This window comes from Peromyscus leucopus, chromosome 1, assembly GCF_004664715.2.
Source record: "Peromyscus leucopus breed LL Stock chromosome 1, UCI_PerLeu_2.1, whole genome shotgun sequence".
In the NCBI taxonomy this organism is placed as follows: Eukaryota; Metazoa; Chordata; class Mammalia; order Rodentia; family Cricetidae; genus Peromyscus; species Peromyscus leucopus.
Window position 1 is genome coordinate 166,910,774 of NC_051063.1, and position 17,649 is coordinate 166,928,422.

Here is a 17,649-nt window from a genome sequence, read left to right on the forward strand (position 1 = left end):
TCTGTCTGTCTGTGTGTGTGTCTGTGCGTGTGTGTGTCTGTGTGTGTGTGTCTGTGTGTGTGTGTCTGTGTGTGTCTGTGTGTGTGTCTGTGTGTGGTGTGTCTGTGTGTGTGTGTCTGTGTGTGTGTGTCTGTGTGTCTATGTCTGTGTGTGTGTCTGTGTGTCTGTGTCTGTGTCTGTGTGTGTGTGTGTAACAATTCCTGTTCAGGAGGCTCCCCTGGTATCCAGGAAAGAGAAGTCTCTGAGACAGCCGCTCAGGCCACACTTGCATGGCAATGAAAAGCCAGAGGTTCGACATGCACGCCTTTCACGCTTCCAGCCTCAGCAGTGGGATTTGGGTGTTTCCCCTTCGTCGGAAATGCAGACCTTTAGTAATTATAGCTTCAGCCAGGAGCATGGATGGGGCTCGTGTGCCAGGACAGCGAGATCGTGCTGAACTTCCTTCTTTGGGCACCGGGGAGAAGGATCCCTTTCCTGCGATCCCTCTGCAGACCACAGGCCCCGCCCACCATCAGGTTCCGCCCTCCAGCCTCAATATCCTGTCTGCCCCTGTACCCAGCTTGGCCCAAGAAGGTATCCTGAGCACTTTGCCAGGAGTATTTGGTGGGAGCACTCTGCACTAACATGGCCATTCTGGGTGTGAAATGTGTTCATGTGTTGAACATTTGTTCTCCAACAGGGGGCGCTGTTTGCAGTGAGGTTGTGGAAACTTCTGCCTACAGGAAGTAGGTCACCGGAAGTGAATTAAATCCAGAGGGTTCTAGTCTAGCCGTGTTTCTGGTGTGTCTCTGCTTCCTAGTTAGCCATGATGTGAAGAGGCTAATGCCACAGATGCACTGTAACCATGCCACCACCACGGTGGACAAGATTCCTTGAAATCACCAGCGAAAATAAAGCCCTCCTCCCTGGCCTACGCCTGGTACTTTTGTAACCGATACAGGCGCTCGGTCCTGGTCACCCCCTCCGCTTGTCTGAGGGAGCTCCCTGCTAGCTCTTGGTCGGGCTCCACCGGTCCTGACCAATGCAGCCCCATCCTTCCTGTCTCAGAGGACCACACGCTACTAAACTCCCACACTCTGCGGTGTCTGGGGCTTGACTCTGCCTCCTCACAAGCTGGTCTGGTACTGTGCAGATGAGGCTGCCGCAGAACCCAAGACCCCAGGATCAGAGACAGTGGTCTCCTACTCACAGCCCACTGCACCCTGGTTCCCTAGACTTCAAAACTCCAAGGGATGTGGATATCAAGGCTCCATGAGGCCCAGGAAAAAAAAATGATACTCCAGGGATGAGCTTGGTTTAAAGGATTCTTTTTTGAGACAGGGTTTCTCTGTGTAACAGCCCTGGCTGTCCTGGACTTTACTCTGTAGACCAGGCTGACCTTGAACTCACAGAGATCCATTTGCCTCTGCCTTCCGAGTGCTGGGATTAAGGGCGTTCACCACCATGACCAGCTAGTAGATTCTTACAAAAGGAACTTCCATTCAAATTTAACCATCTGGAGTGAAATTTCTGCCTGTGAGCTATGCTGGTTATTAGATCCAAAAAGGCTAGGGTCTGGGGATGTAGTCTGAGTGACTCCCTAGGGTCCAGAGAGGGACTAGGGAGTGTCTCAGTGGGGAGCTCCTGTCTAGAATTCCCCAGTGGGGGGCTGGGGAGTGGCCATTACTCAGTGCTGGAAGATGCTGCTGCCGCTTTGATCTCTGGGAGACACGAGGTGGAAGGGAAAAAAGTACTCCCTCAAACTGTCCTCTGACTTCCAGTCACACACTGTGGCATGCGCGTGTCCACCCATACTCACGGGAATGCATGTTCTCTCTCTCTCTCTCTCTCTCTCTCTCTCACACACACACACACACACACACACACACTAAACAATAAGTGGAATTTTTTTTTAAAAAAAATCTAAATTCCTAGTGCCAAAGAAAGTGCCAGCACATCGGGAAGAGCTGGGACCTACAGACCGGTCCACACAATGCCAGCTGGGCAGAAGGTGATGTGTATGAGCTGGTGCTGGCACCGGCCCCTTCTTGCCTCCGCCATGGTTACTATTTGGGTTGGCGGAATGAACTCAGCATTTCCTGGGAGTCTGGTTGCTGCACACTTGGCCATGTTCCAACATGACTCCACACCCAGACAGGCAGATAGCTGGAACCCCTCCAATTTGGAGGATGTTTTGGTTTTAATTTTGGCATGTGTTGGCTGCTGGTGGCTTTCTCACTATTTAACTAATAATTGCTGTCAGTCCAGCCTTGTCATTACCAGCTTAGTTTGTTATGGGTTATTTAGTTAAATTGCCATGTATAACGATGTAGATTTGCTTCAACCCCCCCCCCCCGTGTGAATGTGGCCTGCAATTTTCCACTAATTAGACTTTTTAAAGACACATATGCATTTATCCACTCAAATCTGCACCATCTGTTTGCATGTTCCAGAGCAGAGGAGTGTGGCGCCCGCCCCGCTCCAGGACTGAGGTTCTTATTACCACCCGGTTATGTTCCCACGGGAAAATAGAAAGCAGCAGAATTCCAACTGTTCCTGTCTCCTGAAGGGAGCCACCCAAACGAGGTCTGGACCGCAGAGGTCTGTAGAGAGGTGCTGGGCCTGCATCGGCAGATGCGGGGGTCTGGAGGAGGGGACTGACCCCAAGCACGTGAGACAGAGCAAACCAACCAAACAAACAAACAAAACCCCCCAAAACCAACCAACCAAACAAAACCCCCAAAAACCAACCAACCAAACAAACAAAAACCACTAAGGACCCTAAATCCCCAGCCTACCTCAGCCACCAACCCCAAAGTCTTGACCCACCTGTCCCCCACAAGTCAGGCATGCGCCATGATTCCTGTCAAACGGCTTTATTTTCCCCATTGTGGGGAAGCTGTGAATGGGGTCTGTGGTCCCTGTAACCCCAGGACCCTCTGGCCTCCTCTGCGTGTGGCAGGGTCCAGTGTTGCCAGCTCCGAGTTTGATCCACCCAAGGCGGGGCTGCCTCTGGGAGGAGCCAGGCCTATGGCGACATTGTGAGCTTGGGGGCCACGGTGAGGATAAGGCGGCCCACTGTGTAGGTTGAAGCAGGCCGGGCCCAGCTCTCGGAATGAACCCTCCAGATGCAGATACCTAGAAATCCACCAGGAACACTCAGTCTAGAAAAGACAGAGAAGACAGCAGGTGACGGGCGGGAAATGGGAGGGAAGCAAAAGACACCATGCTGGGGAGATTTCCAGTTGGCAATGTGCCAGTCATGCGCGCATGAGACTGAGTTCAGATTCTTCCGTGGTTAGCTTCCACTGTCTGCTTGACACAGCCTAAAGCCATCTGAGAGCCTCAGCTGAGGGTTGCTTAGATCAAACTGGCCTTTGGGATGTCTGTGGGGACTGTCTTGATCATTGGTGTAGGAGGGTCCAGCCCACTGGGGGTGGTGCTATTTCCCGGTAGGGCAAAGCCTTTGTGATCCCGTAAGCCATGCTGCTCCGTGGTTTCTGGTGCATTTCTCTGGCTGTGAGTGAGTTCTCTTGTTAGAGGTAATGTTGCATGGTCTACCTTCCGTTTCTCGCCCTGCCCCCCCCTCACTGATGGACTGCAACCTAGTAGTGGAAACCAAATGAATCCATCTCCTAAGTTGCTATAGGTCAGAGTGCTTTATCACACCAAGAGCTATGAAATCAGAACACAGCACTCATGCGAAAACTCAGGCACGCTAGGGTGAACCAGCACCAACTTGAAAAGCCAGGGAAGTGGGGCAGGTACAGACCGATTTCCCAGAGCTAATTGGCCAGCTGGCCTAGGCCACGGGAGAACCTGGGCCCAGGGAGAGATCTTCTCTCAAAGAATAAGGTGGAGAAAGAGAGGAAGACGTCAGACATCCAACCCAGGCCTCCACATGCATGCACTCATACCAGCTACACACATCCACACACAAGCAGTCAACAGAGCCTTCAGAAGACCAAGCAAAGGACCCAGGGACAACGGATGCACAGAGGGAAGCCTTGCAGAAGCCCAAGACCACACAGACCTTTGGACCCAGGTGGGCTTGGAGGGGGCGGCCCCCCTGGAGGCAGCAAGGCAGAGCTGCTAAGGGCCTCAGCCACCCAACTCAGGACGCGGGTACACTGTTGGACCTAGGAAGAAAGGGGTCCGTCAAGGCAGGCTGGACCCATGCCTGCAGTGCCCCTCTGCCACACCCAAGTGCTCACCTCTCTCTCCAGCCCCCTCAGACGCCGCTCGTACTCTCTCATCTGCCCCAGCTGCTTCAGGGCGGTGTCCACCCTAGAAAGAGAGACCCCCGAGCCCCGGTCCAGCCGACCTGCGGAAGCCGCGCCTCCTGAAGCCTCCCGCAGGATGCAAGCCCATCCCCGCACAGCATCCCACCCGGGAATCCTGCCCGTCGCAGGCCCCTGCCTCACTTCTGGGATGTGCGTTTCAGGCGCTCCGAGTCACTGTCCCGCTTGTCGCGAGCCTGTGCCAGTAAGAAGTTCTCTTTGTGTACAGACTCCCAGGTCAGCAGCTTCCGTTCTGCTTCCTTGGTGAGATAGACACCTGCAGGGCCAAGACCAGGAGTCAAGGGCGGGCCTACCTGAGGCCCCGCCCCCGCCCCGCCCCCGCGCCGCCGAACTCTTCAGACCTCACCCTCCCGAACCCCGCCCACTTGCCTTCTTTCCCCTCCCCCTCCCGGGCCCCGCCCCCTCGCGGACCAAGCTCCCTTCTCACGGAAGTGCTCGAAGGCTGGGGAGGCGGGCACGTTAGCCCTGTGACACTTGCGCAGCCACCTGATGAGGAGGCGCGCGTGGGAGATGATGATGAGGGGCGGGGCCAGCGCGGGCCGAGAGTGGAATTCCCGGATGAGGCTGTAGCGTTGGGCTTTCCAGTAGAGGTCGCTGTTGTCTTGCACTTTGCTGAAGGTGTAGCTGTGGAGGCCGGAGGTCAAGGGTCACTGGAGGCCAAAAAAGGCCCTTGATCATAGGATTGGGTCACAAGTCAAGATAAAGTAGTCAGGGACTGCAGAAATGGACCAGCAGTTACGAGCACCTGGCTCCTGCTGAGGACCCAGGTTCAGTTCCCAGCACTCATGAGGTGGCTCACAGTGGTCTCTACCTCCCTCTTGTGGTCTTTGCCAGCACTACACTCGGGTGGTGTGCAGATATACATGCTAGCGAACACTCATACGATTAAAGTTTTTGGGTGCAAGCGCCTGTGGAGACCAGGAAAGGGTGTAAGATCCTGTGGAACCTGAGCTCCAGACATTGGTCCTACGTGGGTGCTGGGGTCTCTGGTGCTCATGATTGAGCCATCTGCCCAGCACAAGTGTTTACTTACTTAACACATGTGTGGGAACGTGTTTGTATCCGTACAGGTGCATATGTGTGTGCATGTGAGGCCCAAAGGATAACCCTGATGTCATCCTCAGGAGGCTGTGTGCCTTAGAAGCAAGGTCCCTCACTGGCCAGGAGCTCAGTGGCTAGACTAGCCAGCCTGCCTGACCAGATCCTCAGAGGTCCTCCTGTCTCTGTCTTCCCAGTACCAGGATTACAATAACCCAACATCAGGCTTGAAATCTTTCCATGTGTTCTGGGGATCCAGCTCAGGCCCCTGTGCTAAGTGCTCCGCTGACTGACTGGATGTCCTCAGCTCCACCTGCAATCCTGGCTGCGTTGTTTTCAAAATAATACAGTAGCTACTTGATATGGTTTGGGGGTTTGAGTTTTGTGTTTTTTATTTTTTTATTCGTGTGTGTGTGTGTGTGTGTGTGTGTGTGTGTGTGTGTGTGTGTGAAGCCCTTGCTGTTCTGGAACTTGCTCTGTGGCCCAGGCTGGCCTTGAACTCAGAGATCTGCCTGCCTCTACTTCCCGAGTGCTGGGATTAAAGGCGTGCGCCACCGTCGCCTGGCTTTTTTTTTTTTAAACGTTTTTATATGTAGAGGTGTTTTGCCTGCATGTTAGTGCACTGCTCGCAAAGACCAGAAGGGGGCGTCAGGTTCCCTGGAACTGGAATTAAAGGCCGCTGCGAGATGCCATGTGAATGCTGGGACTGGAACACCGGTCCTCTGTAGGGGGCGCCTGTGATCTTAACCACTGAGCCATCTCTCCAGCCCTTGTTTGATAGAGGATTACACATAGCCCACGCTCCTGACCCTCCTGCTTCCAGCTTCCAAGTGCTGGGACAGCAGGCTTGTTTCACCCCGACCTGAGCTCAGCTGCTCCTAACGAGGACCTTAGCCCAGTGTCTTTAATGAACTCTCTTGAATGGATACCAAGAATAAAGTTGGGCCTGTCCTCACACTGCAAACAAAGTAATTCTAAATGGGCCAGTGATCTTCAAACCCGAGCTAAAAGCCAAAACTAACTCTTAGCAGAAGATCTGGAAGAACATCTCCAGATGTTCTCTGAACTTTCAACAGACCCTCATATGGGACAGCAAGAGTATAAGCCCCAAAAAACAAAACTCCGGCCGGAGAGATGACTCAGCTAAGGTTAAGAGCACTGGCTGCTCTTCAGAGGACCCAGATTTCGTTCTCAGCATCTACACGGTGGCTCACAACTGCCTGTAACTCCAGTTCCAGAGGATCCAGTGACCTCTTCTGACCTCTGCAGGCACTGCACACACATACACGCAGACAAAATATTCATAAACATAAATAAAATAAACTACAGGCAACAAAGGAATAATTCAATAAAGTGGACTGCATCAAAATTCAAAGCGTTTAGCGCATGGTGGCCCATGCATGTGATCCCAACACTTGAGGGGCAGAGGCAGGGTTATCCTAAATTCGAAGACCAGCCTGGGCTACAGGGTGACCCCCTGCCTCAGCATGCCAAAAACAGCAGCACATGGGATACCCTGAACAGGCTCAGGCTAGGGGAAGCTGGGGTGGCAAGGCCGGGCACACCTGAACATGGCGATGAGCAGATTGAGCAGCAGGATGTTGGCCACCAGCAGGAAGACGACGAGGAGCAACACCACCAGCCAGTTGGCATACTGGGACACACAGAAGCCTGAGTCGTGCTCCTTCGGGTAAGCCCAGGAGCCCTGCTCCTCAGAGCAGTTACTTGGAACCATGAGGACCACTGCAGGGGGAGAGCAGGTATGAGCAGAGGGAGGCAGGGAGGGGGAAGGAGAGAGACTGGGAGACAGAGACCCAGTCAGAGCGGCAGACTCCGCCGGAGAGCCTGTCCCTACCGTCCATCTCCTCCTGGGGAATTTGCCCAAAGATCTGCAGATAGGGACGGTAGAAGACGCGACGCAGGATACTCGATAGCTTCCGGTCCTGGGGCCTCAGGATCCCCTCTGTGGCCACCCCATAAGCCACAAGCCATACGCAGAGGAAGAAGAGGAAGAAGAAGACGTCCTTCATCTGGAAGCAGAGGAAGGTGGGTTGAGTCTAGCCCTGTCCTCTCCTCCCTGGCTCCCCTTCTTGTCTCAGACACTCAGCATCCTCAGAGCCCGACTTCTCCCCCACCACACCTTCCCCTCCTTGGCATCGCCTAGCCTCAGATCCACATCCAGTCCCTTACGGCATAGCTGTCTCTTCAGAGCCCACCCTGCCTCTGCCCTCACTCCAGGCTCCACCCCTTCTCTCCGGGTCCCGTTCTCTCACTCCTGGCCCTGCCCCTCCTCCTCAGCCTCACCATCTTGCTCACGATGACAATCTTGGGGCCCAGCTGCTTGTTCACTGTGAAGATGTGCAGCAGCCGCAGCGTGAAGACCATGAAGTCAAGGCAGAGGACCGTGCGTCCCAAGTCATACAGCCCGGGGGTCAGCCTGAGGAGTCAAGTCATCAGCCTGAGGACTCAAGTCGTCAGCCCGGGGCTCAGCCTGAGGACTCAGGTCATACAGCCCGGGGCTCAGCCTGAGGACTCAGGTCATACAGCCCGGGGCTCAGCCTGAGCAGTGGAGAGACACACATAGCTCAGATCAGGGGTGTCTCCCCAGATGAAGCCGAGGCTTCCCAGGGCAGAAGCAGGGGCCCTCTAACCGCCCTGACTTTCTCGGGTCTCAGTATAATGATGGATGGTCTTCTAAGAATCATGTTAGGAGCTTGCACGCCACACACCACCACATGCCAGCACTGGGGAGGCGGAGGCAGGAGGATCTTTGGGAGTTCCAGGCAGGCCTGGTATAAGAGATCAGCATCGGCTCAGGACCCCCAAGACCAAGTTCTCAGCACAAAGGAGATTTATTTGCCCCATGGGGACAGAGGGCAGGAGATAAGAGACAAAGGCAGGAGACAGAGGACCAGGGAGGAGGGGAAGGGACAGGGAGAGAGGGAGGGTATCTGTCCTGGGGAACAAAGGACGGCCTCTGGGTAGAGAGGACTCCGCTGTGGCACACGGGCAAATGGCGGTTTATAAGGGTAAAGGGGGAAACTGGTGTTAGGATGAAGTGTGCAATTTTAATCGGCATGTTAGGTGAACCAAAGGGGCTCCTGGTGGGCGGACTTCAGTTCTTTGATAGCTGGACCCTGGTAGTCCGCCTCGGCAGGAGGGACTGGCCAGGTAAGGGAACAGTCCTTGGTGGTTAGCTTTAGGAATGTAATCTGATGGTTTTGGGCAAGGCAGAGGGGATGGGAGAGGGTAAGGCCCGCCAGAGCCGCGTGTTCATGGGCTAGTGTGTTTCACTGGTCTGTATAGGGAGTTCCACACCAGCCTGGACTACAGAGGGAGACCCTGTCTCAGAAAAGGGGGAGAGGGCCCCTAAAAAAGACATGGAGAGGTGCATAAATGAAAATTTTGCAGAAGTCATATGGACAAAGGTTGTAAATCTGATTTGATTGACAGCTTCATGGCACAAAGGCCAGGTATTGCCTAGCATGTCCTCACGGGGGCGCTCACAGCTCCTCCTGGCAGGCAGGCAGGCAGGCAAATGGGTGAAGCTATTTAGACAGAAATGTAACGGATCCACGTGCCCTTTGACCCACCCCCTTTACACCAGGGATGTAAACTTTGATTTTTTGCCACAATAAAAATTAGAAATAGAGGGGCTGGAGAAATGGCTTAGAGGTTAAGAGCACCGACTGCTCTTCCAGAGGTCCTGAGTTCAATTCCCAGCAACCACATGGTGGCTCACAACCATCTATAATAAGGTCTGGTGCCCTCTTCTGGTCATACATGCTGTATACATAATAAATAAGTAAATTAAAAAAAAAAAAACTTTAAAAAAAAATTAGAAATAGAAATAACCCAAGTGTCCATCTAGAGAGCACTGGCCTGAAGGATGATTCGCCATTTAGGCTGGAGGTGACAATGTTTCTCCTTCCCAAGATGCAAAGATTTTTCAGCCCTTGGAAAAGGGTGCTTAATAAAATGTATCAAGTACACCCTTAACACTGGCTTCCCTGCGGGCGGCAGGGCCTTGGCCGTGTCTTCTCAGACAATACATTACACAAAATAAAGCCTGGGACAAACAGAAATACTAGTTTGCTAAACTCACTTATCTCTCTCTCTGTTTGAATAAATTATTCATACTAGGTTACTCTGTTTCATCCTCACGTGGCCTGGAGGAAGCCTGCCTCTTAGAGTGCCAGCTGAGTAAAGGGGAGGTAGCTACCCATCACCCAGGGGAGTAAACCGAGGACCTTGAAAATGTTAGACGCTCCACCACTGAGCCAGAGAGGCAGCCCTTCACTGGGGGATTCTAGGCAGGAGCTCTATCACTGAGCCACACCCCAGCCCCTCACTGGGGGATTCTAGGCAGGGGCTCCACCACTGAGCCACACCCCCAGCCCCTCACTGGGGGATTCTAGGCAGGTGCTCTACCACTGAGCCACACCCCAGCCCCTCACTGGGGGACTCTAGACAGGGGCTCTACCACTGAGCCACGCCTACCAGTCCCTTACTCACTCATCCGGGCTGCTCACTCACCTGCAACCAACGCCTAGCAGGAAGCAGGTGAGCGCCACCAGGTCACACTGGTTCCAGGAGTCTGAGAGGTAGAGGTGCAGGCGGTGGCGCAGGGGAGCTTTGCCGGGCCCAGGTCCCCCACTGGCCAGGCTACCCCAGCCGCCGCCCAGACCCTGACGCAGTTCCTCGCACAGCAGCGTGAAAGCCCAGAAGTACAGCAGCAGTTCGAAGCCACCCGGCGCTGCGGGCTGGACTGCGGGCTGGAAGTCCACCAGCAACACGCGCGCAAACAGCAGCAGGAATAGCAGGTAACTGACCACGTTGCCCAGGAAGGCAGTCACTGGGGCGCCCCAAGAAGTGCGACCAGCGCTTGGAGCAGCCGCCACAGCAGCGGGCCCGTCCCGGCCGCCGTCGCCTCTCCAGGGCCACCTTCGCTGAGGGCTCCGAAGGCCTGCAAGAGAGAGAGCAAGCCTCAGTGACCCCTGAGCCGGGACGGGCTGCCCACCTTGCCCAGCTAACTCCACATAGGACCACTTCACACTCTGGGGGCCTGAAGACACAGGTGACCCAGCACATTGGAGACCGAGGCAGGAGGATTGCCATGTGTTTGATGCCAGCCTGAGCTTTGTGAAGAAACAAAACAAATACCAAAGAAAAACAAATAACAAAGAAAAAAACAAAAACGAAAGTTGAGCATAAGCTGGGCGAGGTGTCGACCAAATTCTCCCCCAGCAGAGGCAGGCAGATCTGTGGGTTTAGGCCAGTGCTGTTCACCTAGGCAGTTTCAAGACAGAAAGGGCTCTATAGAGAAAGCATGTCTCCAAAACCACCACCAACAAACAGACACGAACACTGAGCACAACACCCTGCTTTAAAAACTGAGAAGGAAATAGCCTAGAAGACGTGAAGAGGACGAAGCCGGGGAGAAAACACCATACAGTGTCAGTTCCACACAGGGAAGTTTCTAGAACATGCCAACCTATAGATAGAATCAGGAGGTGAGTTCTCAGCTCCCAGGGATGCGGGGCAGGAATTTCTATGCTAGAAGTATATTTAAATTATGCTCTTCCAGAGGACCTGGATTTGATTTGCACACCCATGTGGCCGCTTACAACTGTCTATAATTGCATTCTCAGTTGATTCTACTGCTGGATCTGTGAGCACCCAGCACACACATGGTGTGCAGACATACAGGCAAGCAAAACACCCATACACATTAAAAAAAAAAAAAAAAGTTAAAAAAAAAAAAAAAAAAGATTTGAGCCAGGGTCTGGTGCAGGGGCCTCAGAGGCAACTGAGGACCTTAGATTCTAAATCACATGAAAAGGTGTGGCCTGGAGCCTTTTGAGGCCCATCTACTTCCTCCTGGCCAAAACAATGGAATCTGAGGTCTACTGAGGGGCCCCTGCAGGTGCCAGGGCAGCGATCCTCAAAGAGATGGGAAGGAAAACCCGGTGCAGACTGACTTCATGGACCTGGACAGACTCGGGGAGTCTAATGCCAGGCAGTTCATTGCCAGCATATCTAAAACAGTCCAATGTGGGAGAAGGTTTCCAGGCAGTAATCGGTCCAATCGTTCCCATCCAGGTGCACACTAAAGCTTAAGGTGTGACTTAGAACTTCTCTACAAAGTACGTGTGACCATGAGGGTGGGCCTAGAATCTAGTGACGTCTCAGACCAATAGCATAGAGGTCAGCAGGCCATAAATACATGTGACATCTTCCTAAGGATGGTCCAGGGAGGGAAGAATCTGGGGTAATCATTCTGGAGACTTGGATGAGGTCTGCCTCTATAGCAAAAGGTGGGTGAGGTCTGCGCCACAGATAGCAAAAAGGTCAGCAGGTTGTTAACAAAATCCAACTCTGGGCCTGGAGAGATGGCTCAGCAGTTGAGAGAATAAATACTCTTCGAGAGGACCTGGGTTCAATTCCCAGCACCACATGTCAGCTCACAGCTGTCAACTCTAGTTCCAGGGGACCAACACCCTCACACAGACATACACACAGGTACAACGCCAATGCTCATAAAATAAAAATTATATAGTATTATTGTGTGTGTGTGTGTGTGTGTGTGTGTGTGTGTGTGTGTGTGTGTGTGTATCCTCCATTGAGAAGAGGCCCCTGTGGGTTTAACATTCTTGGTTTCCTAGTGATCTGTGGGCACAGGGACTTTGTGCCCAACACTCCACTTCTGGCTGGAGTGGAAATAGCTCATTCTAAACGACTTAATCATCACACAGCAATGTCACTATTGTTAGGAATTAATCCAGGACCAAGGAAAAGGCTCAGCACATACAAGCTCTGCACAGGCTTAAATAGCATGAAATTGATCCCCAAGGTAGGAGAGAACTGGCTTCTACAAGCTGTCCTCTGAACTCCACACCATGCACACTGCCTCCCCCACCCCACCCAAAAGACACACATGCACAAGTTAAATAAATAAATAATAAATAAATAAATAAATAAATAAATAATAAACGAACTGTGACTTAAGAGGCTGAAGAATTGGCTCAGCAGTTCCGAGCACTGGCTGCTCTCTGGAGGACCTGGTTTGGCTCTGTACCTGAGCATTCTGGAAAGACGCTGTCCACAGAGGCGATGAATTAATAAAGACAGACAAGACTAGGCAGGATTTGGCTGTTACATCAGATAGCCTAATTTCTATTGGGTTATCTTTAAGCTGTCTTCAGTACCAGATCTAATGTCATGATAAACAGACACAAATTTGCAGTTTTTGCAGTGTATTAACGTCATAAAGCCCTATTCGATGGCACCGAGCTGGCTGTGGCTCTTCGTCTGCCTATCTGCTCACTTAATGGGTTTTGTTTGCTAGCTTGCTTCTTTTTCTTTCTTTCTTTCTTTTTTTTTTTTTTTAAAAAAAGACTTATTTATTTATTATGTATACAGCATATATGCTTGCAGGCCAGAAGAGGGACCAGATCTCATTACAGATGGTTGTGAGCACACATGTGGTTGCTGGGAATTGAACTCAGAATCTCTGGAAGAGCAGTCAGTGCTCTTACCTCTGAGCCATCTCTCCAGCCCTAGCTTGCTTCTTTTTCAAGACAGGGTTTCTGTGTAGCCATCGCTGTCCCAGAACTTGCTCTGTAGAACCATGTATTTTTTTTAAGTACCTTGATTTATGACTTTCTATGTTCTGTTACTATAAAAATCCATGAAACTGTTTTCACGTTGGAACATAGAATAAATTAGTTAGTGATCCAGGCTTGGTCATTCATGTCTGCTTAGAGTAAGCTATCTCTTATTCCATTTGAGGTGACAGCTGTAAGGGGGTTGTTTTGGTGTGTGTGTGTGTGTGTGTGTGTGTGTGTGTGTGTGTGTGTGTGTGTGTTGACATTTCCAATTCAGCTCGGAACCTTGTGTAACTCCAGTTGCAGGGATTCTGACGCCCTCTTCTGGCCTTAGTGCGCAACTGCATTCACATGCATATACCAACACACAAATCTAACATAGACACATAATTAAAAATAAAACAAAATCTTGTAAGGTGTTTAAAGAGTTAATCAGCACAGCCTGCCAGTCTTGTCTCGGTGTCTCCCCCACCCAGGGAGTCTGAGTCCCTGAAGGAGAAGCCTCCCATGCGCACTCCTGGTCTTCCACACGCACCTGCGGATGTTCTGACTCCTAACTCAGAAAAGCACTTTTCCTTGTCTATGTCTTTTGTTCGTTAGGATACATGCAAAGCCTGGCCATGCTCTCCGTGGTGCTCTGGGCTTCTCACCATTCTCTGAAGTGCTACCACCCGATTTCCACCATGCGCTGCATGCCAACCTCCATGGTAAAGGGGTTGTTTCCTTTCTCCGTCTACCTGGTCATTTCTAATTATTTTATTACCAGACTAAGAACCAGCAGGACAGGTGGAGATCGGAGGTCGATGTCTGATGTTTCTGGATCGCTTCCCGTCTCATATTGGAACCCAGGCTTGCTGATTCGGCTCCCGCCTGGCGGCGGGCGGAGCTCCAGCCCAGTGCAGGCATGCCCACACACTAGATCTGTATGACAGGGCTGGGGATCTGAGCTCACTTCTCGTGTGTGGCAGCAGGCACTGTGGGCTCTCTCCTACTGTTTTGTTTTGTTTTCCTCTAGGGTATGTGTTGTGTGTTTGGCCAGGGATGGAACCCAGGGCCTTGAGTAGGCTAGACAAGTACTCAGCCTACACATACTGAACTTGTATGTCTGATCTTCATGGAGAGCCAGCGGTGGTGGCGCACACCTTTGATCCCAGCACTCAGGAGTCAGAGGCACGTGGATCTCTGTGAGTTCAAGCCAGCCTGGTCTACAGAGTGAGTTCGGGACAGCCAGGTACACAGAGAAACTCTGTCTCAAAAAATCAACAACAGAAAAGATTGTTTCCTCCCTCCATCATGGAGTCTGGGCACTGAACTCAGGTCTTTTGACTTACGTGGAAAGCACCTTTACTGCAGGGCCATCTCCCTGGTGCCAAGGACCAAACTTCAAGTCAGTCCTTGAGCGTGGCCTTCTAGCACGCTGGAAACCACCTCAGCGTCTTCAGAAGCTCACTGAAGATCCTCTCTAAACGCCCAGTTCTCCCTGAAGGCCGCGCTCCAGTGCCTGACGGGAAGCAGGGCTGACACAGTCCCACAGTGACACCTCACCCCAGTGCCCAGGTCTCACTCACCCGACAGGACCAGCTCCATTGATGCTGCTGTCCATGTCCAAGTCAGGGTTCTTCTGTGTGGACTCCTCCTCTGACTTCCTGCCATGGGGGGCAGGACACAGAGTGAGAAATGCTCGAGAAAGACCCACACTTATTGTTCCACAAGCAGTGTAGAGAGATTGGCTGCTGAGTTCCACTGCTGCAGAGTTCCACTGCTGCAGAGCCATGCCTAAAAGCTAGAGAAGCTGCCTACGGAGACACTGCAAGCAGTCCGCTAACCCTCACCTTCCAGAACATTCCTCCAGAGAGTTTCCAGGAGGAGACTCAGGAGGGAGGAACGGGCAGGAAGGCGGGCCCGAGCCCAGACCCCGGAGGACTGACCTGAAGGTGATGAGGCTGGTGTAGATGAGGGGCGGGCAGAAGAAGCCGAGAAGCAGGGCCCAGATGGGTGTGGTGCTGTCCATCTCTCCCCACCACTTCTGCGTCAGCAGAGACTGTGGAGTGTGGGAATGGTAGAGCTTGAGTCTCCACAGCACCCAACCCAAGGCTCGGACAGGGCACGGAGCAAGCTTCCACATGCGGTCTCAACTGTTAGAGTTTGGGGACACTGGGCAAAGGCAGCCTCCTCAGGTTTACCCAGTAGAATGCAACAGCCAACTTTTTTGTTTGTTTGTTTTTTAGTTTTTTGAGACAGGGTTTCTTTGTGTAACAGCCCTGGCTGTCCTCGAATTCTTTCTGTAGACAGGCTGGCCTGGAACTCACAGAGCTCCGCCTGCCTCTGCCTCCCGAGTGCTGGGATTAAAGGCGTGCGCCGCCACCGCCAGACCAGCCAACTTTTCCCTTAAAGTGTCTGGTTGTTTTACATGCATGGATGTCCGTGCACCATTGTGATGGCTAAAGCTATGTTTTGCTATAAAACAAAAATATTTCAAATTTAGCTCAGAAATTGTGGTAGTGGTCTATTCTTACCAGTGGGATGACACTTTGGGCATGGGTGGCCAGGTAAGTGAGTAGAGGGAACAGATCCCATAGAACTGGAGTCACAGGTGGCTGTGAGCGCCACATGGGTGGCAGGACTCAAACTCAGGTCCTCTGCAGAGCAGCCAGTGCCCTTAACTAGTGAGCCATTCTCCAGGCCAGAGCAGCCAACTTTTATTGACATACAGGGCAGAAGATCTGTCAAGCACCTTGCAGGGACCAGATCACTTAACCCCAGAGGTGGAGTACTAGTATTTTCTTCTTTTCATACACGATTGTTCAAAAACAGAGAAAAACAACCCGTAATCAGCAGAGCTGGAATCCATGAAGTTCACCATTGCTGAACGCAGGGGACTGGGCAGTCGGCTGAAGTTCCAACTAAAATCATCTCAACAGGTAATAGCAGGACCTCTTGTTGGGATAACCAGACTTCTGTTAGAGTAAACTGGACTTCCTGTGTGTGGACGAAACTTCACTGAGTGTGGGAATGTCTGAGCTCTGCTGTGGATATCACTCTATGTAAATAAAACACTGATGGCCAATGACCAGGCAGGAGGTAGGGTGGACAAGGAGAGAGGAGAATTCTAGGAAGCGGAAGGCTGGGGGAGAGACACTGCAGCCACCGCCAGGAGAAACAGCATGTGAAGACGCCGGGAAGCCACCAGCCACGTGGCTAGGTATAGATTTATAGAAATGGGTTAATTTAAGATAAAAGAACAGTTAGCAGGAAGCCTGCCATGGCCATACAGTTTTAAGAGATATAAGCGTCTGAGTGATTATTTTATAAGTGGATTGTGGGACTGCGGGCTTGGGGAACCTGGAGAGAAGCCTCCAGCTACAGAGCTCCCTTCAGATTTCAATTCCTGATATTGGTAGTTTTCAAAATGCTAGAGTGTCCGGCAGTGGAGAGTGTGGGAGTGAACAGGGCTTTCCCACGGGGAAGGAGTTCCTAAACCAAAGCTTGTCTCCGACACGGGAGTCATTAACTGTGGGGGCAGAGCTGCCAACAGTGTCCAGTGGGAAGAGCTTCCTGCTGAGGTGGCCGCACTTTCTTTGGAGGAGTGGGATTGCCCGTGGAAGGAGAAGGGCTTCCTGTACGAGAAACGGGACTTCCGTCCTGTCAGCAGCAACACACCTGGCGGCCAAAGCTACAGAGGGTGGGTCTTGCTGTGGTGGCAGGCAGGGTCTTCTCTGGAAAAACAGACGTCATGGGAGTGAAGGACGTTCTCAACCCGGTGGTATCAACCTTCCCAACGCTGCGACCCTTTAATGCAGTTCCTCAGGTTGTGGTGACCCCCAACGTAACATTATTCTTGTTGCTACTTCCTAACTACAGTTTTGCTAAAGTTATGAGGCTTAATGTAAACACTGTAACGTAAATATGTGTCACCTATGAGGGCTGTTCGACCCCCAGAGGGGCGGCGACCCACAGGCTGAGAGCCACGTTCTAGGGACAAGCTGTCTGAGTCACATGCTCACCTGCACCCCATCCTGGGCAAAGAAGGAACGGGCATCGCCTGCATGGCAAGCTGAAGGCAGGTGGCCTCTCCCCACAGGGGACAGCGGCGGAGAAGCAGGCGTGCGGCTCGCTCCTCACTGTTGTGGTAGCACTCTCCAAAGAGTCTGGGGACCAGGAAGGGCGGGTGAGGGCGGATGGAAAGAGTGGAGAGCCCCACACACACACACCCGCAATGCCCTCAACACACCACACTCATGCTCTCAAACTTGGCTGCCAGGTCTTTCCGCCGGGCCGCCTCCTCGGCCTCCACTCCAGACGAGCCATCACCCGGAGAAGGAGACACGCCCCAAGGGCCGAGGCCACCGAGTTGGAGCCCTGGAGGACAGGAAGAGGCCAAGGGTTGACCCAGCGAGCCGTTAGCAGGGTCGCTGGCCTCACACTCAAAGACAGACTAGCTGAGTGTGGTTGGGGGCACTGGGGCTGGGAAGCAGACAATTGCACACGATGTCGTCACTGTTCTTAAAAAAGTTCGGAGTGTCTACGGCGTGTGTCACGTATAGCATTCACGAGGCTGAGGCAGGAGACTCACAGGGTCCAGACCAGCCTGGGCTACACAGGAAGACCCTGTCTCAGAAGACAAACTAGGGTCGGGGATGGCAGTACCCACGGGGTGGGTGCCTGCTGGTGCACGAAGCCTTGGGTTCGATTCCCAACACCACATAATGAGGGACAGTGGTCCA

At 52.5% G+C, this 17,649-nt stretch overlaps 1 protein-coding gene across 1 annotated transcript; it reads right to left on the reverse strand.

The window, feature by feature from the left end:
* Positions 1-2,839: 2,839 nt before the first annotated feature.
* On the reverse strand, positions 2,840-17,066 carry LOC114687161 (transient receptor potential cation channel subfamily M member 4-like). The gene is given in 14 exon segments (XM_028861863.2): positions 2,840-3,143; positions 4,013-4,118; positions 4,194-4,266; positions 4,404-4,536; positions 4,708-4,904; positions 6,884-7,061; positions 7,174-7,348; positions 7,623-7,755; positions 9,855-10,186; positions 10,188-10,284; positions 14,494-14,571; positions 14,854-14,966; positions 16,930-16,967; positions 16,970-17,066. Coding segments are annotated over 14 exon segments (1,662 nt in total). The 5' UTR covers positions 16,974-17,066; the 3' UTR covers positions 2,840-3,138.
* Between the last annotated feature and the right edge of the window lie 583 nt (positions 17,067-17,649).